The sequence below is a fragment of the Nylanderia fulva genome, unplaced genomic scaffold (assembly GCF_048542155.1).
Source record: "Nylanderia fulva isolate GAGA-0341 unplaced genomic scaffold, ASM4854215v1 Scaffold125, whole genome shotgun sequence".
NCBI lineage: Eukaryota > Metazoa > Arthropoda > Insecta > Hymenoptera > Formicidae > Nylanderia > Nylanderia fulva.
In genome coordinates, this window is record NW_028189464.1 from 22,015 (window position 1) to 49,511 (window position 27,497).

General features: G+C 30.6%; 2 protein-coding genes across 3 annotated transcripts; one reads left to right on the forward strand and one right to left on the reverse strand.

The window, feature by feature from the left end:
- On the forward strand, nucleotides 1–22,148 carry Sptz (zinc finger FYVE-type containing 26 spastizin). Of its 2 annotated transcripts, none has more exons than XM_085479608.1 (15): nucleotides 1–1,245; nucleotides 1,362–1,542; nucleotides 1,614–1,878; nucleotides 2,188–2,270; nucleotides 2,615–3,949; nucleotides 10,077–10,223; nucleotides 11,028–11,604; nucleotides 14,214–14,485; nucleotides 15,034–15,573; nucleotides 15,981–17,369; nucleotides 17,828–18,340; nucleotides 18,527–18,891; nucleotides 19,494–21,058; nucleotides 21,533–21,786; nucleotides 21,870–22,148. In XM_085479608.1, the coding sequence occupies exons 1-15, from the start codon at nucleotides 1,052–1,054 to the stop codon at nucleotides 22,035–22,037; spliced, it is 7,848 nt and encodes a 2,615-aa protein (XP_085335734.1). In that variant the 5' UTR covers nucleotides 1–1,051; the 3' UTR covers nucleotides 22,038–22,148. The 2 variants fall into 2 exon arrangements, with proteins under 2 accessions (XP_085335734.1, XP_085335733.1); XM_085479607.1 differs by having other exon boundaries at nucleotides 1–819; nucleotides 1,001–1,245; nucleotides 1,614–2,270.
- Nucleotides 6,680–8,241, reverse strand: LOC114929532 (uncharacterized). The gene is given in 3 exon segments (XM_029301107.2): nucleotides 6,680–6,885; nucleotides 7,546–7,987; nucleotides 7,989–8,241. Coding segments are annotated over 3 exon segments (774 nt in total). The 5' UTR covers nucleotides 8,115–8,241.
- Nucleotides 22,149–27,497: the final 5,349 nt, after the last annotated feature.

The window sequence follows — 27,497 nt, forward strand, 5'->3', positions numbered from 1 at the left end:
CTACAAATTATATATGTATATGTTTTATAATTTATTTTATATTTTATTATTTGACAAGTTAAATCTCTCCGAATCATAATTTGCGCTTACATCTTAAAGACGAAATGCTGTAACTCTCTGATATTCCAATCTGTATTTTTGAAAAGGACCACATCCCGTATGGTCGAAATGTTAAAATAAATATATATACAACTTTAATTTGAGGCCAGTGTAGTCAGACCAAATCTATAACCTCTGTTTTATAATTGTCTAATGATAAATAATAACAGTAGCATATATAATTGAGAGTAAATTAGTATATTTTATATATATATATATTTATATATAAATAATATATCCACATATGTGCATAAGCATATATAAAATTTACAAAAATGGGTGCTTATTAGTCTTGCTACGTTACTGCTTTCTGCTACGGAAGGCCAGAAAGCATTTTTAGGCGGCATCTCACGTATACCGGCACGGTAGAGGAACAAGGAGAACACGTGATTATCGGTCCTTGTCTCTCTTACGTGCGTCCGCGTGAGCGATGCAGTGGTGTATGTACGTGTACAGACATACACCACTACATAAAACCCGAGAATTGATTTCTCGGCGTTGGCAACACTGAAACCGGAGTTTCGCGTTGTCACCGCACGAGGTCTCCAATATCAATTCGGAGTTTGCCTGGGTGTACTGCCGACCCTTAATCTGTGTCTTAGATAAGATAAACTACGAATACAAAACTGCGTTTTATTGCCATAAAGGAAGGAAGGAAGAAGAAGAAGAAGAGATATAATTCTTTGACTTAGAAACGCTTTCTAAAAAAAATTGAAAAAGGTTATCTACAAAAATATATTGAAGAATATAAAGGAAAAGTGTGAATAAACATTTAGAAAAAAAGGAAGCTAGTATTTTATAAACTAATAAACTAAATAGCTATTTATTATTATTTGTTGATATTTCTTATGTATTTCGAAAATACTTGTGATAAAAAATGTTATATTGAATCCCACACAAGATTAAAAAAATATGAAAAAAAGTAGCAGGAAAATAAGATAAGTTTAGTCTCATGCATTATATAAACAAAAGAAAGATGTCGGAACAAGGAGCAATATTGGAATTAAATAAATGCATTTTATCTCGATTGTGGTATACATCTCTAAATGTTCTTCAAATAAACAATGACAATAATGCATCGAAAGAATTTTATCACAATTGTTGCATTGACTTGACAGAACTGAAAGCTGTCATTGAAAACTTGATGTGAGTTAAAAATTTTCTTTTACCAATTATGTATATAATTTCTTTTATTATATTTATATTATATTTTGTCTTATTATATTTTATATTTATATTATTTTTTATACTTATATTTATAGACTTTCTTCCAAAGAAGAGCAACAGCAATGGACCGCTCATATATTACTATCGAAGATCATGGATGATAAGTCATCTAGTATCAATTGTGATATACAGCGTAATATTCAAGTACAATCTAATTATATGCAAGTAAAAAATGCCATAGAACTGTGCGACAATATATCAGATGATCTATTTAAGGTAATCTTTACTGATGTTACCTTGTTACTTTGTGTTAAATCTTATCTTTAAAGGAGACTTACTTTTTGTAGGAATTCACAATACTTTTCCAGGATACAAATGTAGAGTATAATGTAAAAGAATTTTCAAACGCGATATCCAAACGGATTTTTATATTCTTGGAGGAAAATATGCATTCTAATCCAAGAATTGCATATTGGATTATGAAGAAATTAATATCCATAGTTCTGTTAACAGGCAATATTGTCAGCAATTTAAAAGATATTTATTTTTGTACATTGAAATCATGCCTAGAACACATTCCGGTCAGAAAAAATTGGTATTCAAGTGAGATAGGTGAATCTTGTTCTCTGGAAACTGGAATTGATTTAGCTGATTGTAACAATTTCTTAAAAATTATTTTGTGCTTATTATCAAAAATGGATTTAGATGTAAACATAGAAATTGAGTTTTTGAGAACAGTTTATCCTGTGCTTTCAAAGGCATATCATGTTAAAGATATTGAGCTTGCACTATATTCGAAGGAGAATGAAAGATTGTTCAAAGAGTGGCTTTTACTTTGGAATGAAACACATGCATGTTTAGAAAGTGCCATTACTTTATCTACAGCATACAAAATCAGTAAAAGTATATTTAAATTTACAGAAAATTTTAAAATACTTTTGTGCCAACAAGAATTACTTAAAAGATTGAGTGCAAGAAAGTTGCATTGGCTAACTGATATTTTGGTAAGTCTTTTATTTCAAACAATTTTAATTGATCACTCTCCAAAATTTTTTTATTTTTAATTGTACAATAAAATGAAAATTTAATATATATATTTTTTAAATAAAACATAACTTTTTATGCCAAAAATTATAATTATTCCATAAATGATCTTCAAATGACTCTGAAAAGCATCCTTCAAAAAAAAGTAATGCCATTTTCGGTCCCCCTTCAAAATCAAACAATTTTTGTTTGAAACATTTTGTTGTACAATCAAAAGTAAAAAAGTTTTCGAGGATGGTTGATCAAAATTGGACACCCTGTATATTAATGTGTGTTTTTTTAATAAGAAATTTAAATGTTGTAGGATATATGTTATATTTTAACTCTAAACAGAAAATATAAAGAAGTCAAATTGTTGCTTTCGTGTGATTTACTGAAGAAATTTTATCCAATTTTGTTATTGAAAGTATTAAATGATTCTCCGCAAGAAGAAATTAATTCACTTGAAAGTTTCAACAATGGTATTTTTTACTGTGAGTCCATCGAATTTCTTTTAGAAAAGTGTTACTACGATTTACACAGTGATTATGATTTAAATCAGTTGTATATCATCCTAAAAGACTGTATTAAAATTGTGAAATATGTTTTACATTGGAGAAGAGAACATTTCATAAGAACGAGATGTAATGTCAAGGAACTGAAGAGTTCACAGTCCGATATAATCGAACACATGATATCTGTGAGGCAGATTTTCGCTCTTCTACAAAAGCACAATGTGCTTTCCGTCCTGAGAACAACAACGAATATACACGATCAGGATCACGAGGCGATCAGGAATTTGCTGAAGAAATCTGGCAGTTTGCAATCTAATTTACAATTTGAAACCTTTCAAGCATATTGTTGCATAATCAGTGCCTTGAAGTCCATTTTGTTATCTGAATTTTATAACATGCAACACAAACAGATTGCTGGATACCTCAGCGACATGACGTCACACTTGTCCTCCTTGTATTCTTTGTCGTTGAGGATTCGAACAATGGAAAATATATTTTCCTTGTTATTTCTGCGTTATGAAAATTTCAATGTTGCGAATACTAATCCCAAAGATGACAATTGCGAATTAGAATGTGAGAAGTCAGGCTTTATAGCTAATAAATATATTATAAGAGACATGCTGCATTATCTGTGGAGCAGTACTTTAGTTACGACACAAGAAATCAATCAGCTGGGAAAACATGAATTGCTGCGTGAAGAGACGTATTTAGTACAACTTCGCAGAGATATATCCACCCTCACGTCAATGTTGACAGATGCCAGATGGAAATTGGAATTTTATACGAGATCTCATTTTATAGCAAATGTTGAGGTTTCACAGGATGAATCTGACAGTTCTACTATTACAAATAAATCAGAACACGTAATGTCTGAAAAATCAAGTTTTCCACACTGTGTTAAAGAAGACACGTTCTTTTATAAAGAGAATAGCACGTCGGATGAGACTAAAATTAAATCTGATAGCAGTTCAGAATCTGGCAATGCTAAACGCAGAAAACGTTCCAGACTTGCTACTGCAACGGCAGATTTTTTAGCAACAAAGGAGAGACCGTCCTTCGTAAATTTAATGCTGGCCTCGAAAGAAAACTTGATTTTACATTGCTTATGGAAAAGCGATTTTCAAAAGGCACGGGAAATTATTGAGGTAATATTACTTTGTTTAACAATTTATAACGTATACACAGTGTCCTATTTCAAATTTTAATTACAATAATATAGTCGAATATCTTTGAATCTATAACGAGAAAATATTCATAAAGAAATGTATAAACATTTTAAAAAAGGTTGATAATATCTTGAACTTTATTTTTTAATCATTTATATTTATATCATTAATATTTTAATTTTTTGAATTTTTTTAGATTATTTTTTTGAAGGACAACCTAATTTTTTTAAATAAAATAACTCTAATTTTTAATAATAATAATTATAAAAATAAATTTAAATTTAAAATATCTTGTAAAATATTCATTTTTCAATGATTTTACTTCAATACTTTTATGCACAAAATAATGAGGTATTAATTGGTATAAAAAAAAATGTAGTAGTTTTTGTGAGGAATCGATTTATATCTCTCGAATCGATGAAATCTCTACTTTAAGAAACTTTCGTTCGATTTTGATTTCATTTCCTCTCTTTCCACCCCTTTGAAAAGTAAGGTGTTTTTTTTTTTTTTTTTTTTTTCCGAAAAATTAGAGCTATTTTATTTTTTAAAAAATTGAAAGAATTTTTAAGTGACTTTGAAAAATAACTTTAGTTAAAATTCAAGATTGTCGACTTCTTTCTCCGTCAGAACCAAACAACTTTTGTTCAAAATATTTTCTAAAACGCAACGTCTTTTTAATATACATGTATTTTAATATACATGTATTTTTAAATGTAATTTAAAAGTTGTTTGGTTCTGACGGAGAAAGAAGTCGACAATCTTGAATTTCAAATCGAAAAATTGCATTTTAAATTACATTTAAAAATATATATTGTTTTTAAATAACACGCATTTAATATCAAAATTTCGCGTAAATTCAAATAAGTGTATCTCCGCGAAAAATTATCGTATTTGAACAAATTTTTTTTTGTTTTAAAGGGTGAAATCTCTACTTTAAGAAACTTTCGTTCGATTTTGATTTCATTTTCTCTCTTTCCACCTCTTTGAAAAGTAAGGTGTTTTTTTTTTTTTTTTTTTCCCCCCCGAAAAATTGCAAAATTTTATGAACTCTACGGGGTGAAATAAATTTTTTTCGCAAATCTTATTCAAATTTTTGTAAAATATGGATTTTTTCTTACAAATTAAAACAAAAGCAAAGTTCGTACGATTTCTTTTCGCGAAGTTACGGCATATCAAAGTTATCCATATATTTTTTCCATTTACCACCAGCATTAGCAATACCCGATGCGCACCAATGATGATTGCGCGACAAATTGCTAACGAAGATCTCTCACAGAATCAGTGATCAAACAATTTAGAAGACATTTACGTGAACGTGGTTTAAGATCGCGAGTTCGACATTTTTCTCCCCAAATGTATGGATCATACATTTTTTCCATGCATTAGAAGAACTTCGCGAAAAGAAATCGTACGAACTTTGCTTTTTTTTAATTTGTAGAAAAAAGTCCATATTTTATGAAAATTTAGATAAGATTTGCGAAAAACATTTATTTTACCCCGTAGAGTTCGTTAAATTTTGCAATTTTTTGAAAAAAAAAACCTTTTCAAAGGGATGGAGAGAGGGGGAGAGGATAAAATCAAAATTGAACGAAAGTTTCTTAAAGTAGAGACTTCACCTTTTAAAAAATAGTATATTAGCTAACAAGTGCGGGAGATCGTAAATCGGCCGAGAGTGTGGAAGTTTGGCGCACGAGGCGAAGCCGAGTGTGACAATCTGCACGATCGGCCGATTTATGACCCACACATATTGGCTACGATATTTTGTATGACCGGTGCGTGGAAAGGGCCCTTTCTAAAATCCCATCATGTGTGTAAAGGGCGACTTTTCGTGCGGCGGTTGCACAAAAATTGTTCAAATACGATCATTTTTTGCGGAGATACGCTTATTTAAATTTACGAAATTTTAATATTAATTGCGTGTTGCGATAATTTTTTTGACCAGTGTATATTTTTTTTTCTCAGATATCTAAAAAAAATCTAAGTTTGTATAAATATCTGAGTAATTAATGGAGAAAAGGAGACACTTTTTTAAATTATAACACTAGTCAATAAAACAATATTGTGTGATTGTCGTATTTTGGGGATGTTGAATCCAAAATGACAATGCATTAATTGTGATTGAATCAGCTTATTTTATTTTTATGTTATTTTACTAGATACAACACTATTAAGTATATCAAATTTTTATACTCTTATATGATTTGACAGTTTCCATATAATTTGGGGACAGGTTACATCTGAAAATTACACTTTTGTATTTTTGATATTTTTCATGAAGAAAATCTAGAAAAATCTAAAAAATCGAGAAAAATAAATTTTATATTTACAAATAAGTTATCCTAAAATTGATCTAATATAATTGACAATGAAATCAGTAATGACCAGTGTTATTATTTATTATTATTATAATTATTATTTATATATTATTATTATTAAAATAAATCCTTTTATTAAACACTGACATTGAGTCTTCTGAGACTTCGAATTATTTTTACAATATCTTCCTTTAGATGTCGCGATTATTTAGTACTTATTTTTTTAGTACTTATTATTTAGTACTTACTTATTTTTCTAAACATAGAATAGCAAATTTACCCTAAAATCAATCTAATATAATTAAAATACAAAGAAATCAGTGTTGACCAGTGTAATTGAATAACTGAGTAATAAAATTAGATAAAACTAAAAAAATTAACAAATATTAAATATTTATATATTTCTTATTGCAGTTTCGAATGTTTCATACTCATTGTACTCATATTCACTAGCTTCATATCTAGGTTCCTTCACATCTTTTTCCTTCTTTAGATCCTTCACGAAAACACCAGGTGGATTCATTGTATAATATTGTTTAGCGAATGTAATTCTTTTTCGTGGAAAACAAAATTTACAACGAAAACAACAGCAGCACCACCCTGAAGTATTGTTCATATTGTTTATACAGGATGTCCCATTTTAATGTCTCACCAAATAACTTTCATTTTTGATTGTAGAAGAAAATGTTTCAGACAAAAGTTGTATGATTTTGAGGGGGACATAAGATGATGCCACTAATTTGACCTTGAATAGTTGATTGACAGTCACGTGCAGGTCACCTTCAATTTCTTAAATGGAATTACCTATTTTTCATTGTATAATCTTGTAGCTTATCTCAAGAGTTTTCCAAAACTCTATAATAAAATATTTTTTCATTAAGTACTTTTTGAGTTATAAAGATTTGAAGTTTTTTGACATAAAATGTAAAATATCTTGTAAAATATTCAGTTTTCGGTGATCATATACTATGTCCCCCTTGAAACCAAACAACTTTTGTGTAAAACACTTCTTCTACAGTTAAAAATAAAAATTATTTAGGGTGGGACATTAAAATAAGACACCCCCTGCATAGCAATAATCTTTCCATGTAATATTTTTGAGAGAAGAAAACACTAGATATCCCAAGTAACAAACTGACGTCATTAAATGTCAAAATGACGTTATTAAATGTCAAAGTAATGTCAATTAAACGTCATTAAACGTCAAAATAATGTCATTAAACGTCAAAATGACGTATGCTTGTCATCTAATTGAGTTACCTCTTTGACACCAACAAGGGATTGCCAGGCAGATATAAATTAATAGCCAAACTTTGAGGATCAGCCACGTCCTGGACAAAATTCTGTTCACGTCCTTTGTGCGTTGATAATCGTACAAAAGACATTCTAATGCCTTGATGCTAATTTTACTCAGCACCTCCTTTGTACAATTCTTCAGTCTTTTCAGATTCGTTATTCTCTTCAGCTTTTCCTTCGGAATCTCTTCCAATTCTTCCTTCTCAGTGTAATTCAACACCTTCCCATGTTTCACGTTATATTCCAACTGCTGTTCGTACTCCAGCTTGAATTTCTCGTAATCGTAAGACTCTGCATCATCGGGACCTTCGGTATCTGCAAAAGTAGATCTTTCTTTCGAGATTAAAAATACTGAAATCTCCGAAGGAATATTTTGAAGATTTTCAATGTGTATTTTTTTGTGATATTTTCTGATCATATTATTCATACATGTCTACATATTCCGTATGTATCTCTTGCGTTTCCACAAAATATTCCGTTGTTTCTGCCTCCTCACTAATTGTAACATTTCTCATGATTTGGAAAAAATCCATCTCTTTATCCAATGTCGTCCCATAATGGTTCGCTATCTCTTCGCGTTTTACTCTAACACTTTTTATATTTTTATCTATATTTAATAATAAAAAATATTCTTTATGTATACAGGATGTGCTGGATTTAAAAAATCCACGCATAAATATCTTTTGAAACAATGCATTTTAGACAAAAATTAAGATGGTACTATTTAAAAAATATAAATGACCTTGAAAATTTCCCTTTAGAAAAAGTCAGTAATTCTTAACTTTTGTCTGGAACATATTTTTTTCTAAAACGTATTGTTCAAGAGATATTTATGTAGATCTTTTAAAATGGAACACTGTGTGTATATATAGGGTCCTAGTTTAAAAAATATATTTAATAAATATATATAAAATAAATAAAAATATATATAAATCAATAAAATAACGTTTTAGGAAATAATAATTTATACAAAAGTTATTTGGTTTTGAAGAAAAAAGAACCTGATAATGTTGAATTTTAATTAAAATAATTTTTCAAGGTCATTTAAAGGTCAATTTAAATTTTTTCTATGAAACCCGAATTTTCATATAAATCTATTCATCGCATATTCGGCATAAAAAGTTGTAAAGTTAAAAAATTATCAAAAGATGAATAGTTTATCAGATATTGTAAAATTTATATAAACATATGTAAATTAAAGTATGAAACATCTCGTAAACTGTTCACTTTTTAATTATCCTATGATTATCTTATCCCTAATTTTTTATTTATATATAATATTAAATATTATAAGAAATGAATTTATTTTTAAAAAATTAGAATATAGTTCTATTAAATGAAAAATTAGGTTGACCTTCAAACAATCTTGAAAAATGACCTTAGATAAAATACTAAACTGTTAATTTTTTCCTTCTCAAAATTGAACAACTTTTGTCTAAAACACTAAAATACGATATTTTTTATATATTTAAGCATATATTTTTTAAAAATAGGATACTTTATATTTCTTTTGCCTTTATTTATTAATATAAGCGATTAATTTACGATTAATATAAGCATACACGTTAATTAAGAATACCTATAGTAACATTTCTGTAATACTGATAAAATCTTCCCAAATTCTGTGCGCTTTTCTCGTTGTTATAAAAACTTGTACGATTAATTGACGTTATATAGGCAAATGTTGTACGGTTTATAGTCTTAAGGAAAAAGAAGAAAAGTACTAAATTTTTAATTTAATTGAATTAATTTACTTAATTAAATTGCTTTAATTATTTTAATTGAATTAATTTAATTGATTTAATTATTTTAATTGAATTAATTAAATTGATTTAATTATTTTAATTAAATTAATTTATATCATTTAATTTAATTAATTTATATGATTTAATTTAATTAATTTAATTGATTTTAAGAAAAAATGTGTTTAAACCAGTGGGACACATTTACTTTATCCAAATCATGCTTAAAACCAGCAATAAACGGTTCATTTTCTTGCAAATTAAATATTTCCTTTGCATATGATGGTTGCAAAAACACATTATTGGAATATGGTTTTTCATCCTTGGCCTCGCGTTCGTTGTAATATTTTACATGAGAATGCAACGATCTGTATCTCTCTTCGTCTTCCTCAAGAGATTTCTTCAAATCCGCAAGATCCGCCGATTGAACCATTTCATTCTCGCTCTCTTCGTCATAATTCATTACGTCATCCAGCGCGATGTCGAAGACTTTTGCATCCTGTACATCAACCTACAATTTTATTTATAATTTTTTAAATTAATTAAAATATTGGAATTTGCATTGCAAAAACATTTACTCCAATCAGATTTATTTAATTAATAATTAAATAATGTATTAACTGTATGAGAGAGTGCTTGCAGGATAAAAATCTTGATTAGAAGTAGAAACGCAGGTGTCCTTTTATGTAACATTTCAAACTTTTTATATTATTTTTTTCGCAAACTTATTATGTTATTATTACGTTTCCGCAGATGTTCCATATGGAAAATACGCAAGTGGACGGCGAGATTCGTTTCTTAGAAGCGTTTCACACGTTTAAGCAGAGTGTATCTAAATACATTCATATCTTAGACACAACAGCCTTGTCTAAAGAAAGTTCAGGAACTTCCACATTAGAGGTAAAATTCTAAAATATATATAATTTTACTGACACCTCACAATCGGTACTAGTTTTACACAGGATGTCCTATTTTAATTAATAATTTTTTGTATTAATAATCAATTTTAATTAATAGTCAAATATCATTTATTTCATTCAAAAGAAGTTAAAAAATTTTGGAGGAAATGATGATAATTTTGAATTTTAACCGATCATTTTTCAAGGTCATTTGAAGGTCAACCTAGTTTTTTAAATAGATTTACCCTAATTTTTTTATGTAAATAATTTTTTCGTAGTATCTTTTACAGAAAAAGTTATAAGAGCAGGACGGGCAAAAAGTAAATATTTTATGAGATATTTTATAGTTTATGTAAAATCATTAAAATATAAAATATCTCGTAAACTATTCACTCTTTAGCCATTCTATTTTTATAACTTTTTTTTGCTAAATATTACGAGGAATTGATTATAAAATTAAGGTAGTTCTATTTAAAAAAAATACATAAATGACCTTCAAATTACCTTGAAAATCGCTATTCAAGAAAAAGTCAGTAGCGCCAACTCTTTTCGCCTTATAATTTTTATTAAAACTTTTTTTCTATATTTATATAAAAAATAGCCTTACTTAAATGACTATAATTAAAGTTCGAGATTATTATTAACTTTTTTCCCCTCGAAACCTTTTAACTTTTATATGAAATATTTTCTCATTTCAGCCATAGTTTCAGCAATATTTGACTATATTAATAAAATAGGACACTATAAAAATAATGTTATAATAATAATAATATAATAATAATAATAAATATCACGCTATTTGCAGAATATAAGATTGATTACGCAAGAAGCTGTGCAATCTTCGAAGCACATCAAACAGCTGGAAACATTTCTGGCATCCCAGGAGCTCTATTTGCGAATGTTAAATACGGATATTCTAAGCAGTAACAAAATGTTAACTTTCAGCGTGCTCGACTTGAGTTTAACGATTGGCGAGACCTATCAGATCTCGAGCAATCTCTGTGACATAGCCATGAAATATTTAAAGTCGCACGAAACATTTGACAATTTTATAGAATACGCGAATTTCTTTTTAAAGATTTACCATTTGTTTTACGATAGTAAGAACAATCTATCCGTGACAAATATACTGTGTGACGCCAAAATTCCGTTGCATGTGAAGGAATGGAAGGAGAGAAACGCGATTTGGAGTGAATTTAAGAATAATTATTCCTCATTTTGCGATCTCGAGAGAACGGAGACGCGATCAAACGAAGATAATAATTACGTTCTGGGACTAAAGACGATAAAAAAGATATCTGATATTTTTAATAGCGATAACAATTTTTTTCAAAGTATCCATTCTTATCTACAGCTTGTATGCACTATTATTCCAGACATCGGTGAGTTTGCGTTTCTATTTTTTTATTTTAGATTAATTTTTATTCCCCAGGTAGCAGACTGACATCATTTTGACGTTTAAAAACATCATTTTGACGTTTAATGACATTAGTCTGCTATGTAGGTTTATTGAACCACAATCCTTTCTTTCTTTAAAAAAGGAATGTTAGTTGATTCTCGAATGTATCGGTTTATCTCGAAAACCTCGAAGTAGTGTTGCCTCTTTTCCGCGATGCCGATTGATTCTGTCACAACGTTTACTTCGTGAATGACTATCATTGCATATTTTGACAGTTGTATGTATCGAGGGGTTAGTGTAGTGATAGTAACGTATATTAAAAAGGATTAAGTGTATATAATAGTTAAAATCTGATAAATAATTTTATTTAAAATATCATATTTATATTATTATTAATATTAATAGCCGATAAAAATTTTCTTATCTGATAAATAATTGTTTATTAATTTTGTGATTGAGTGGTTTCGACTACAGTTTTTTAGTTAGAAAGGGAAATAGAAATTCGGTGAATTCAAATTATGTATATATAGAAATTCAGTTAATTTATAATTCTTGAATTTCCATTATGTACATAATGGAAATTCAAGAATTAAAATTACGTACATAATAGAAATGCAACGAATTAAAATTATGTACCTATATATATATATATAAATTCAGCAAATATCTATTATATATAATAGCAAATTTTTATGGCAGAAAGTTTCTATTATATGTATATAACAGAAATTCAGCAAATTTCTATTATATACATAATTTTAATTCGTTGAATTTTTATTTTATACATGAAATTAATTCTCCATTTTTATTATTTACATAATTTTTATTCGCATTTCTATTATGTATTTAATTTTGATTTGCCGAATTTATATTATGCACATAATTTTAATTTTTGAATGTCTATTATACAATATGTACTTGATTTCGATTCGCCGAATTTATATTATGTGCATAATTATTATTCCTAAATTTCTACTATATACAGGGTGTCCCATTTTAATGTTCCACCCCAAATTTTATTTTTGATTGTAGAAAAAAATGTTTCAGACAAAAGTTGTATGGTTTCGAGGAGGACATACGGTGGTGCCATTAGTTTGACCTTGAATAGTTGCTTAAGGGTCATGTGAAGGTCATCTTTAATTTCTTAAATGGAATCACCTACTTTTTATTACATATTCTTGTAGCTGAAATCGAGAGCTTTCCAAAACACTATGATGAAACATTTTTATCTAAGTACTTTTTGAGTTATAAGACAAGATCTCCTCACCTCAAGGTGATCTTTACGTGACCTTCAAGCAACTATTCAAGGTCAAACTAATGGCACCACCTTATGTCTTCCTCGAAACCATACAATTTTTGTCTGAAACATTTTTTTCTACAATTAAAAATAAAAAACTTATTTGGAGTGGGACATTAAAATGGGACAATTTGTATACTATATGTAATTTCAATTCTCGAATTTCTATTATATAGATAGTTAGATAGAAGCTTTATTCTCCCCCTTGATGATTGAAGGCTCTTTTTAGAGGAGCGTTCCCAAACCGTTTACACACCGTGAATTTCTATTATATATATAATTTTAATTCGCCGAATTTCTATTATATACATAATTTTAATTCGTCGAATTTTTATTATACATAATTCTATTATACATAATTTCCATTGTACATAATTTTAATGCTTGAATGTATAATCTTTTTTAATAATTTTAATTCGCTGAATTTCTATTATGTACCTAATTTTATTCTTGAATTTTCATTGTGAATATAATTTTAATTCTTGAATTTCCATTATATTTTAAATTTTGATTCACCGAATTTCTACTATGTACAATATATAATATAAGTATTTTTGAATTTCTATTATGTTATAATAAATTTTTACAATTTAAAATAAAGGTTTTTGAGGGTGGTTGATTAAAATTGAACATCTTGTATATTTTCAATTTTATAAAATTAGATAATTAAGCGTGCGCTAAACAAACTTTTTCTCCGCGAATGTACATACATAATTTTAATTCGCCGAATTTCTATTATGTACATAATTTCAATTAGCCGAATTTCTATTAGGTACAATTACAGTTATTTATATAATATGTAGAAATAGGGTAAAAATTAAACTTATGTATATAATAGAAAAAATTAAACTTATGTGTATAATAGAAATTCAAGAATTAAAATTATGTACATAATGGAAAATAAAAAATTAAAATTATTTACATAAAAGAAATACGGCGAATTAAAATTATATTTGTAATAGAAATTAGGCGAATTAAAATTTATATAAATTTGATAATTAAAGTTATGTACATAATTGAAATTCGGCAAATTAAAATTATGTATGTACACTCGCGGAGAAAAAGTTTGTTTAGCGCATGCGAAGCGCGCGCTTAATTATCTAATTTTATAAAATTGAAAATATACAAGATGTTCAATTTTAATCGACCACCCTCAAAAACCTTTATTTTTAATTGTAAAAATTTTTTGAACAAAAGTTGTTTGATTTAAAATTAGACATCCTATATGTTGTTTCATATAATATATATAATTATTAACTCTCTTATTGTATACTAATTTGTTATTATGTTTTTAGACGACGTTAACATAGTGACGGTGTTTGATTTATTGAAAACACCGTTATATCATTATTTTGGATATCAGATATTCGACTTGAAGATAGAACCAGATAAGCTTGAAGCAGTCGCTTCTAATTTACAAGTGAACTTAATATACAGTATTCTTGTAAATTCATGTCCGAAGGTTTCCTATCATAATAAAAAAAATTATTATAATAATAACATCAAGGATTCTGGATGCATCATACTGAATCAAAAACGAGAAGAATCGATATGTGAAATATACAGGGTGATTTATTTTAATCTCGATATTTTTTTACCATTCTGTTCTTTTTATATCGAATTTATACTTCGAAGAATCGATTTGTATAAAAAATTAGAATAATTTCATGAAAAAAATTAGATTGACCTTAATCTGATCTTTGCTTGACTTTGATCTGACCTTTGCTTGACCTTAATCTAACCTTGACTTGAAGTAGACAAGATTAAATCAGGGTCGCCTCTTCTTTACAATATACAACTTTTATTCAGCTTCTTTCTTTTTGCTTAAAATCGTTAAGATAAAAATAAATCATTCTGCATATATATAATTGTTTTTAAATCACTAATACTACCCTTGTAGAAATTTATCACTAGTAACGCCAATTAATCTCACTTATTTCCAGTACTTAAAATATTGATATACAGTAATTTAAGTACTCGAAATAAGTGATTAAGTACTCAAAATAAGTGATGAATTGGCGTTACTAGTGATAAATTTCTATAAGGGTACTACTATAGTGTACACAGTATAGTTACACTAATATAGTGTAATTCGAAATTACTATTTTTTTACAGAATGCAAAAATCGTCACGGAGCCAAACCGATGCATTTCAGAGATACTGGCGGAGCTTTTGCAAGCTCTTCATGACGCAAGCTCGGGACAATGTCACCTGGACAATTCGTCCTTGAGAAATATTTCCGATCATCCGAACGTGCGGACGGCGCTGAACAGGACGTCAAGCCTTGCCGATCTCGATCTCAGCGAATTGTCCGTGGGCGACGAAACGTTGACGTTCTTCATGAACGTTTGGAATGTCATGTTCCTTCATGCTAATCTAGACGTATGGTCGAAGAATGATCCTCCGCCTCTCGACGGCTTGAGACGTACCGTCTCTCTGATGTCGATCGGCTACATAATCGGTGATTTGGGTCTGGTGACCCTCGCCTCTCTCAGATCAAAGTTATTGGGTATCAATCAATCGGCCGATGCCGCGAAATTCTTCACCCCGGTCGAAGAACTCAACGAACTGGCCTGGCAGGACTTGGATCTCGTGCAGAATCCGAGAGTCATCTTCGCTTTAGCTAACGAGTTCTATGGTACACCTGAAATTCGTGTAAGCTTCGATTAATTATGTCTACTCCTGAGAAAAATCGGGAATTGTTAAGGATTTTTTTTTTTACTTTTAAAGGTTTTGAACATTTTGTTCTTTTTATATTGAATTTATTATACTGCGAGGAATCGATTTATATAAAAAATTTGATCCGACTTTGGTTTGACTTTGACTTGACCTTTGACTTAAGTAGATATATCGAATTTATTATACGAGGAATCGATTTATATAAAAAATTAAATTGACCTTGATTGACATTGACTTGATCTTCACCTGACCTTTGACTTAAGTAGACATCACAAAAGGCCAAAGCAAGGTCATCGTTATACGTCCCTCAGCTACAATATATAACTTTTATTCGGAAAGTCTTTGTGAAAATCTGTTGAAGTCTTTTTTATTTTAAATTGCAGATATACGAGGCTGAGAAGTTGGACGAAAACTTAAACGATGCAATGCGCGATTATATCTCTCATTACTTGCCAGCTGTGTTATCTGATGATGATGATGATGATGATGATGATGATGATGATGATGATGATGATGATGATGATGATGATGATGATGATGATGATGATGATGATGGTGATGATGATGATGATGATGATGATGATGATGATGATGATGATGATGATGATGATGCTGATGCTGATCATTATAATAATGATGATGATGATGATGCTGATCATTATAATAATGATGATGATGATGACAATAATTCTATTTCAAGGAGACGAAAAATCAGCTTTATCGATCTTGTGCAGCAACATTATCAAATCAATTTTGCGCAAAATATTGACATTAGTGCCAAGAAGATACATGGATTTGAAACATTAAACGAGAATACAAATTATATTGCATGCGATTGTACGTACGAAGTAACACTAAAATATTGCAAACATGATATATCCAGGATCAGAGTTACGAATACCACGGAAATGTCTCTTTGGCAAATTCGAAAACTCAGATCCAGCTTACTACAATATCTGGAACGCCATTGCTGGCTCCTCTCTTATCTCATACAGAGGATACATAACAAAAACTCGACCAGCTTGGAGAACTACGACAACGTAGAGCGCACCGTGTGTCTGGAGAACTTTTTGAACTCTTCGTGGCTCGATAAATTAAAATTATTATTCGGCAACAATGCAACTCTGACCGCGATTCACGATGGCGTGCCACCTGTTCATGAACTGTGGCGTCACTTCGAGCAAAGGGGAGAAGATAACATGACAAATTCCTTGGAGATCTTGGACGCTCTGGCTGACAGCGTCGTAAAGCACGATACGGAACTGCAACGCTTCAAGGATTTAATTCTAAGTCACGTCCTCTCCAATTTGGACCCTTTAGCTGTCACCAAAATGTCCCGATACCTGTATCAGATCAATGACATACGTACACTGGTGCGGACGACTTTGCACAACGTCAACAGGTGGCCGATGACCATGTGTGAGAATGCATTACATCACGCGTTACAGCACGAGCACAGTTACAAGCTGCCGGCCTACTGCAAGCGTCGAATAAACAGTATCCTGCGTAGAATCACAATCTTCCATAAGATGATTCCGTATTGCGCGAGCAATCGATCTGGCAACAGTACCTGGTACGATATCGCGTACTGCACGGAAAAAATTAGCTCTCTCGAAATCATCGAATCCTTGATCTACGCTGATCAGTACGATCTAGGCTTGGAGTGGCTTGAATGTCAAGCCTTCACCTTGAAGATGCAACCCCCCATGATACAAGATTTCTTCATAGGCCTCTTGAAGAACCAGCAGCAAGACTTTCAGCAAGCTTTAAAGGTACGCGACAGTTTGACTTACAACTCAAGTAGCAAACTGACATCATTAAACGTCAAAATGACATCATTGTGACGTCTAATGATGTCATTTGACATCAAAACGACGTACATTTTTCAAATAGCAAACTGACGTCATTAAACGTCAAAATAACGTCATAATGACACTATTAGACGTCAAAATGACGTCATTAGACGTCAAAATGACGTATGCTTGCTACTTGGGTTGCTACTTCTCAAGTAGAACAGAAAATCAAAATAATATCATTTTGATGTCATTGATCAAATTTGAACTCCAAATATTTTGATTTTCTGTTTTACTTAGGTTGGGAAAAAAACTCCCAAGTAGCAAACTGACGTCATTTTGACTCTAATGACGTCAGTGTGCTACTTAAGCTGTACCTTTATAACAATATTTTTTATTGACGTTTCAAAATAATGAATAACTACTAAATATTTTAGTTTCTTCGAATATTGCCGTCGAGTCAATCGGTGAAGATATGCAGAGAAATTCTGAAAAAGCTGGAATCCATTAACGCATTGCAGTTTGTCATCAATTATTTGTTAGAACACTGCAGAGCGGCGGATCGAGCTAAATATGAGAAGATTTTAACGGGGCTGGAAATTTTGAAGATGTTGGAGATAAAAGACAGAATCCTGTACATTCATTTGATAAAGGAACCGTTACTGATACTGGAACAATTATTGATGAATTGTAAAATTGAGAGTATTCAAAAGATTCTGAATATGTTACATGGAAGTTTGCAACATTCCAATATAGGTATCGGTAATTTTGACAAAATCATCAGATTTTATGCCAGAAAATCACTGGATTTTCGTGTATCCGTCCAACGTGATGGTGTCATCGAGAGTAAAGCTAAAAATATTCCACAAGCCAATCTGAAAGCTGAAACTAATGAATTTATTATGCCAGTCAATGTGCCTACAAAAGAGGAATGGGTACCTAATGATAAGGTAATAATTCTCAAAAGCGTGCGGTAAACTTAGCTGATTCTTTCATATGTTGTAGCTTATAATCTGCTAAACGAAAAATGTAATAGGCTCAAAGCTCAAAATAATAGACAATTACTAATTAATAGTCAGTTAGCGTTTAATAGTATTATAATAGCTGTTTAATAGCGTTTTTTCTTTTCTATATAGGCAAGAGAATGCAGTTGCTGCAGAGCTGTCATATTTTCCATGTTCAACAGACGACACCACTGCAGACGATGCGGCCGCGTTGTTTGCGCCGTGTGCTCTCAGCATCGCATGCAGGTCGCCGGCTACCCAAACACCGTGTTCGTACGAGTGTGCGACGATTGCAAGCGTCAAACAGTGTTGCAGATGCGCACGATGCAAAGTGCCTCGTCGACGACTAATAGCGAAACGTTCGACGGTTGGCGATTGACCAGGGATGAGAGGCACAATCGCGCCATAAGGGAGGAGTTCTCCTTCGAGTACGCCCCGAATATCTCGTTGTGCCTGGCTATCCTTAATTTGCACTCCGATCACAAGATGTACACCAGGTATAGTACATTTGGCAAAGAATAATTACTATAATCCTATGAACAAAGACTGCAATTCATGTACATAAGAATTACCGAATGTTCTTTTTGACTGTGACAGATTGAAGATAAAATGAAGTTGAAAAAATTCTTCTCTATTTAATTTGAATCCTTTGGAACCATCTTCAGCAGATCAGTTAGTAAAAATCACGTCTCTTGATCCACGTTTCCTGATCAAAAGACGAAAAGAATGAACAACAAAGAATGAACGTCCTGTTTTTAGCAATATAAAACTGGTCTAGATAAAAGACTGAAAAGGTTCAAGAAGGTTTGAAATGGTTCAAAAAAGTTTGAAATAATTTAAAAAGATCCAAAATGGTTCGAAAAGGTTTATAATAGTTTGAAATGATTCGAAAGGGTTTTTAATTGTTCAGAAAAGTTCAAAATAGTTCGACAAAGTTCTAAAAGGTTCAGAATGATTTGCAAAGGTTCGAAATGGTTTGAAAAGGTTTAAAATTAAATGGAAAAGAATTTAAAAACAAGTTTGTCACGTCTAGCTCTTCTGATTAGGCCATTTCTTACCTTGAAAATAAAAGGATTGATCGATTTTTGTTCATATGTAGTTTCTTACTGGATCGTTGTGACGAGATGAAGCGGCTGCTTTTACCCGTCAGCGGTGGCAGGATAAATCCCGAGGTCGATCACGCTCTAATCATCAAGATGATACGTTCTCTCTTGATCGCGGCCAAGGTGAAGTGCGCAAAACTCGGCTTCAACACCGGTCTCACGCATTGCGATCGATTCCTTTCGCAAGTGGACCTCATCGCAACTCTAGTCCAGTCCGATTGCCTGACCCTGATACCGACGAGCGATCTAGACGAGCACACGTTGAGAAAGTTGCGCGATCTTCTCACGGAGAAAGAACAATGGACACTGGCATTGAACGTCAGTACGAAAGCGGGACTGGACACGCAGGGAGTTTGGGCAGCCTGGGGCAAGGCTTGTCTGAAAGTGGGACATCTAGATCAGGCGAGGGAGAAGTTTCATCACTGCCTCGACAAAATCGCGTACGAGACTTTGGACGAGGACTGGGTCGTGTTAGCTTCTTCCAAAGAGTTGGCGGATGGTACGACCGTTCAGCTGAAGAGAAACGAAGTCGCAGAAGAGGGTGACGGTTCTGGGAAGAGAAGGAAAGAATACTCCAAGTGTCGGCCCGCGAAGGATCCACCGTTGTTGACGGAACTTCTGCAGATATTGGACAACTTGAATGTACATAGATTCCGAATACAGCAGTCCACGCCCCAATCTATGCCCGCCAATACGAGCCAAGAGATCTTTCACACGCTGAACAATCTCAAAGCTCTCAGCCAAAATCAATTTAATACGAAACACTTGGCGCCTGCCAATCTGACGGTGCACTATCAGGAAAGTTTGTATTATCTGTTGACGTATGGAAGCTACGGCTCGATTTTGCAATTTTTTCTGAAGCATCAGGAGTTCGACGAATGCCTGGCGTATATCTTGGAGAACGATTTGGAATGCGATTTATTTCTCAACGAGGTTTATTTATATTGTTTGAAGAACGGCGAGTCCGATAAGCTTCACGAAGCGATGAAGGCGAAGGATCCCACTTTGGTGATATGGAAGAAGTATTTGATATTCACTTGTCATTTCATGGAAAGGAAGCAATACTGGCATATTTTGTATCAGATTCAACTCTTCATGAAGGACCGCGTGAGAGCATCGATGACGTGTATCCATCTTTACACCAGCGAGGTGAATTCATATTTAGACTTGCACAACAGGATACATCTGTTACAAGATGCTCAGAAGCATTTGGAGTCTGAATTGCAACTTGAAAGTTTGGGCAAGAGGAGAAAAAGCTCCGTTCGCAGCGGCCAAAGTATCCTGACGATGGAGATGGAACCGTCGGAGATAGATAGACACATAAACACTATATGCAGACAAATGGAGATCACGAAATTTCTAGCAAATTGCGAGAGAGAGGACAGAGCTCCGATGGAATTTTTAAACCTCTTCCCGAACATCGACAGCGATGAATCTCAGACATTTCAACTGCCTACGTTGTTTGGCAATCAGCAAGAGAAGATCCATTTAGCTGTTTTAGCTATATTGTGCGGTCGTGATATTGAAGAAGGATTCGGTATAGCTTTCAGGATAATACAAGGTAGCAATATAATATCAAAACAATATAATAAAAATAATTTATTCCTTACGAAGAAGATGACACTACTAACTTTATCCAAAGAACGCTTTTCAAGATTATTTGAAGATCTTTTTTATGAAACTATTATATTTTTTTTATATAAATTGATACCTCAAATATTTTATGGGATATTTCATATTTTATGTATTTTAGTGCCAAATTAAAGTATAAAATATCTCATAAACTATTCATTTTTTAAGTACGTACTGATGTCATTTTGACATCTAATGACATCAATTTGCTACTTGGAGTGTTACCCTTATAAATTTTTATGCCAAAAATCACAAAAATTTATTTATGTAAAAAAATTATAGCAATTCTATTTACAAAACATAAATGACCTTGAAAAACGCTCTTTGGGGAAAAAGTAACGTCTTCTTTGGTCGATTGTTATATATTGGATGTGTATTTAATATATATTATATTTTTTCACAGATTATAATCTTCCACAACAAAAGATGTACTCTCTGGCTGGCCACGTATTAGCTTTAAAGAATGACGTATCCGCGATCGAGCAATTGATCAAATGCTGTCGCAGTTCTGGAGTGCCTAATGCACACGTGATTTCCGATCATGTTTTGACACATTGTATGAAATTATTGTCGAATCATTTGTACAATGAGCAGAATCCGAGTCTAAAGAGTCGTATAGATACTTTAATTGAATTGGTAATCGACACAACGCTTAGGGTAAGATTTATTTTATTATTATTCAATATATCCGTTTATTGTTGTATATGTTATAAAAGAAATTTTGTTCTTTTTTCTTTTAGATAAATGCTTACATTGAAAGCAAGCAACTGAAGGCTGCGTATCTTCTTGCTGTTAAACATTCTCGAGAGCAAGATATAAAAAGAATCCTGAAAGAATCAGATAGACTTGGCCAAAATACAATTAAAGCAATATGCCTTAAATGGTTACAACAGAAACCAAAGAAATAAGCTTCCAAATCTATATATATTTTGAAAAAAAAAATTAAGAATGAAACAATGTATATAACTTTAAGACTGGGATAGAGAAGAATTATTCATTAAAATATTTTATAAATAATATTTATAAAGTTCTTGAATTTTTCTGAAAATATAATGTTTAAGAATTACAATATATATATATATATAGCCATTTTAATCAACGCACGTAAATATCTCGCATAGTAAGCAAGATGGAAAAAAATATTTCGAACAAAAGTTTTTTGACTATGAGGGGAACATAAAATGGTGTTATTGATTTGATCTTGTATAATCATTTAAAAGTCATGTGAAGATCACCTTCAATTTCTAAAATGGAACCTGCTATTTTTCATTACATATTCTTATAGATTATCTAAAGATCTTTCCAAAATCCTATAATAAAGTGTTCTTTGATGAAGTACTTTTCAAATTATAAAAGTTTAAAGGAGGATGTTAAAAAAGGTCGATTCCCGACTATCGATGGAACCTAAAATTCGAATTCCATGAGTATCTATGAACCATATAAGATGTAAAAATGATGGTCTTTTTCCTAGAGACCTGGAGAAAGTATTAAAAATCTATCAAAGCTATTGAAAATAGCGTCATTCGATCGATCTGAAGACAACTATAAAATCGATGACATGGATGAACTTTCAATCAAACCAAGTTCTAGTTAAGCACTTATTAAATAGTTTTCGAGATCAGTAATGTTTTAATCAGGGCGTCGATTGTGTAACTTTTTCTAAAGTAAAAATGTGAAAAGTGAAAAATTTCTTCCAATCACGCATTGATTTTAAAAGAAAATTGATGTGTGATTGGAAGAAATTTTTCACTTTTCACATTTTCACTTTAGAAAAAATTACACAATTGACCCCCTGGGTTGGGAAGTAACGAGTTACTTGTAACAAAGTTACAGTTACAGTTACTTTTTTTCGGTAACTATAACTTAAGGGTCGACAGGTCGGCCGGCCAAACTCCGAATTGATGTTGGAGACCTCGCGCGGTGACAACGCGAAACTCCGATTTCAGTGTTGCCAACGCCGAGAAACCAATTCTCGGGTTTTATGTAGTGGTGCATGTCTGTACACGTACATACACTATTGCATTGCTCACGCGGACGCACCGTAGAGAAACAAGGACCGATAATCACGTGTTCTTCTTGTTCCTCTACCGTGCCGGTATACGCGAGATGCCGCCTGAAAATGCTTTCTGGCCTTCCGTAGCAGAAGGCAGTAGCGTAGCAAGGCTAATAAGTACCTACTTTTTGTAAATTTTATATATGCTTATGCACATATGTGCGTATATATATATATATATATATATATATATTGGAATATAGAAAAATGATAAAAAAATATATTTCGGCGATTTAAAAATTTTTTAATATATTGAAAATATTTTTACTACATACACTATATATAAGTGTAAAATAATTCAGAAAATAAATTTAAAAATAAATTTAATAAAAATCTACATACCAGCTGTGTGTATGTGTGCAATTGATTTATTACTTGAAATTTATTTATGGAATTATTTTGCATTTATATATATATATATTTATAGTATGTGTAGTTGTAAAATAATTAAAATATTTTCAATATCAAATTTTTAAGTTTATCGCCTATATAAAAAATATATTTCTATGATTTTCTATATTCTAATATATTATAAAAAAATTGATATTGATATATTTGAACTCAAGTTTTTTACGTGATTAAATATTCTTACATTGAGCCATCATACGTTACTCGTAAGTTCTTTCATGTCATAAGTACTTATGTAGCAGAGAGAAAGAAATGAGAGTTATACAATGTAACATCAATAATCGGAAAAAATCAAGATAACGGTTGTCATATCTGTGTGTATATATATATGTATATTAGGGTGGTCGTTAAATTGAACATCATGTTGGATGGTCATAAATCAGCTCCAAATATAGAAAAAATAATTCTCTAATTTTTTCAGATTTTTATTTTTAGCCTTGAGGCTCCCTGTTTACACGTGTTATGTTATATTCTTATATCAGTTCATTTATTTATTCATTTATATGTTATTTAAATATTATTTATATTATATTTTTTATAATTTGAAAAAATACTTAATTTACTTCAGTTCTAGATGGAGTCAGCTGCAAAAGTAGTGAACAAAATAATTTAATTTTTCATAAAAGATAGTCATAAATATTATATGGGGTATTCCGCACGAGTCGTGGGTGTTTGTAATTCAGTTAATTATTTTTTATCCATTTTTCAAATATATAACGACGTATTTTATATTTTATTACCTATATATATTTTATTACCTATTTTTAATCGTATCTGAGCCTGATGCCATAATGCAAATCTGTCCAAATCTTTTCGGCCGATTTCTGAGAGTTACTGCCTAGCAGCCTCCACTCACGCTCGAGATCTTAGCAACGCGTTGTTTAATAATCGTAACTAAGGCGCGCCGCTCTCAGGGACGGTGCATCTGTCACGCAATGCTGTTCCATATCCTTTAACTATTGTATTTTATATTATATTTATATTATTTAACTATTTTATATTATTTTATACTATATTTTTGCGGTATTTTCAAATAATTTCAACTTTTTTTCACTAAAATTTCAAACTATTTACAACAAAAATTGATGACAGAAGCAGCTGCAGAACTGTGGTATTAATAAAATTATTAATAAAATTACATGCCAACAGGGAGACTCAGGACTCAAAATAAAAATCTGAAAAAATTAGAGATTTTTTTTTCTACATTTAAAGCTAATTTACGACCATCCAACATTAAAATTATGAAAAAACCTATATAACGACCACCCTAATATATATAATATTTCATTTATTTATAAAATACATTTTATAAATAAGTAAAATATTATACAGACAATGTACAAGATGTTCAGTTTGTGCCATAACAAGCTTCAATCAATAATTATTACTTCAATGAGTATAATTCACAATAATTTTTATATAATATAATAAGTATTTGAATATATAAAAATATTTTTAAAAATTTGTTTTAAAAATTAATTGAAAAAAAAAATTTAAAATATTTTTTTATAGACTAGTATGTTATTGCTCCGACCTTGCGATGCTGAAAAAAATTATTACATAATTTTTTTTTACGAATATAATAAATTATTTATTATATATATTTTTATTTAATTATTTATATAATAATTATATTTTAATATACAGGGTGTCCGGTAACTAACGGACCAATGATTAAGGGCGGATTCTCTGGCCAATTTGGCGACGATTTTTTCTTAGCAAAAAAGTTGAGAAGTCAATAATTTTCGAGTTATAAGCGATTGAAAAAAATGGGTTTTTTGAAAACTAAACGGTTTGGAGTTAAAAGTTTAACATAATTACATTCTTCAGTTAATTTCAGGTAGAGTTTACTATAATAAAATTTTAATTTGAGACTTAGTTATAAAGATACATAATGACAAATATTGGAAAGTTGTAAAAAAATAATGACCTTTTTCGACATTTTCGCTGAGAAAAAATCGTTCCCAAATTGACCAAAGAATCCATTTGTAATCGTTTGTCCGTTAGTTATTGGACACCCTGTATATTACGCACACGGATAAGAAATATTTTACATTTGCTCATCATATATAAAAATATAAAAGTAATGGAAATTAAATTTTACAATAATTTATAATAGTATTATGAGGTAGTTAATACATGAAAATCATATAAGATGAATGATGGGCGTCGATTGTGTAACTTTTTCTAAAGTGAAAATGTGAAAAGTGAGAAATTTTTTCCAATCACACATCGATTTTCTTTTAAAATCAATGCGTGATTGGCGAAAATTTTTCACTTTTCACGTTTCCATTTTAGAAAAAATTACACAATTGACCCCCTGTACATCGATTAGCATAATATAATTACAAGTCAATAAATGATTTTGCTAATATATTATTTTGAAAAATTAAAAAAATATAAAAACAAACAAAATAAAATTAATAAATTTTCTTCATTCTTTGTTTTCTTCTTCTATTATTTATTTTTTCTATTATTTGAATAAAAGATGTATCGTGTGTAATAGATTAAATAGATAGATAATTTATATAAAGATATAATTACGTTTTGAAATTTATATATATATATATATATATATATATATTCAATTCAATTCAATTCAATTCTTTATTCTTCCCCTGAGGGATTAAAGGCGCTTTTGAAGGAGCGTTCCCCAATATATATATATAAATTATATATATATATATAATATGTATATATATTAATTTTAATATATACATATATATATAAATTATTATTTATCTATTACATACGATACGCCTTTTATTCAAATAATAGAAAAAATAATAGAAAAAAACAAAGAATGAATAAAATTTATTTATTTTATTTTTATTTGTTTTTATAAAATTTTTATTTAAAATAATATATTAGCAAAATTATTTATTGCGACTTGTAATCATAATATTACGCTAATCGATGTACAGCATTCATCTGATAAGATTTCCATGTGTTACTACCTCACAATACTATTATAAATAAATGTGAAATTTAATTTGCATTACTTTTATATTTTCATATATAATGAGCAAATGTAAAATATTTCTCATTTGTGTGCGTAATATATTGGTTTTTGTATTTATACTAATTTTACACATATCAAATGCAAGAGAGACAAAGATAGAATGATACTCTTTCCTTGTCAAGTTGTCAGTATGTTACCACGAAAATTTCCCCATGAGTATAGATCTAGTGAGATTTGTTCATCCCAAATATTACATAAAAAGAAGTTACGTAGCTTCGTGAAATATTTTTTAATATATTCTTTATATAATAAAGCAAGTAGACAAAGAGTCGAATTTTGCATTATTGCTCTTAAAAATTTATAATAAATTAAATACGATCTCGTGGCTAACCCAACCTTACCCGCTGCTAGCTGTGCATCTCCTCAAGTTATATTATGAATTTTATATTCATCTTTTTTCCAAAAAATCAATCTTTGTCTCTCTGCGGACAATCCTACTGATTAAGAATATCGTAAATTTAATAAGATTCATTAAGTATTTTGGCTAATATTTGGGATGAACGAATCCGTAAAGCGGGGAGCACACACTCTTGCATAGGCGCATAAGCGTAAACATGAGAATCTTGATTGGTCTATAAACATATGCATAAGAAATTCAACCAATCAAATTTCTTATGCATATGCTTATGCGCTTATGCAAGAGCGTGTGTTCCCTGCTTAATTCCCGGCCGGCCGATAGGCGTCTCCACCATGTCGCCTGTCGACCCTTAGGGTCGGCAGGCGACATGGTGGAGACGCCTATCGGCCGGCCGGGAATTAGAGATTCTTATATTCCAGATATTAGCGAAACTACTGAATGAATCTTATTAAATTTATGATATTCTTAATCAGTAAGCTCAAATGCAGTCCGCCAAGAGTTATTTATTGAAAAAAAGATGAAAATAA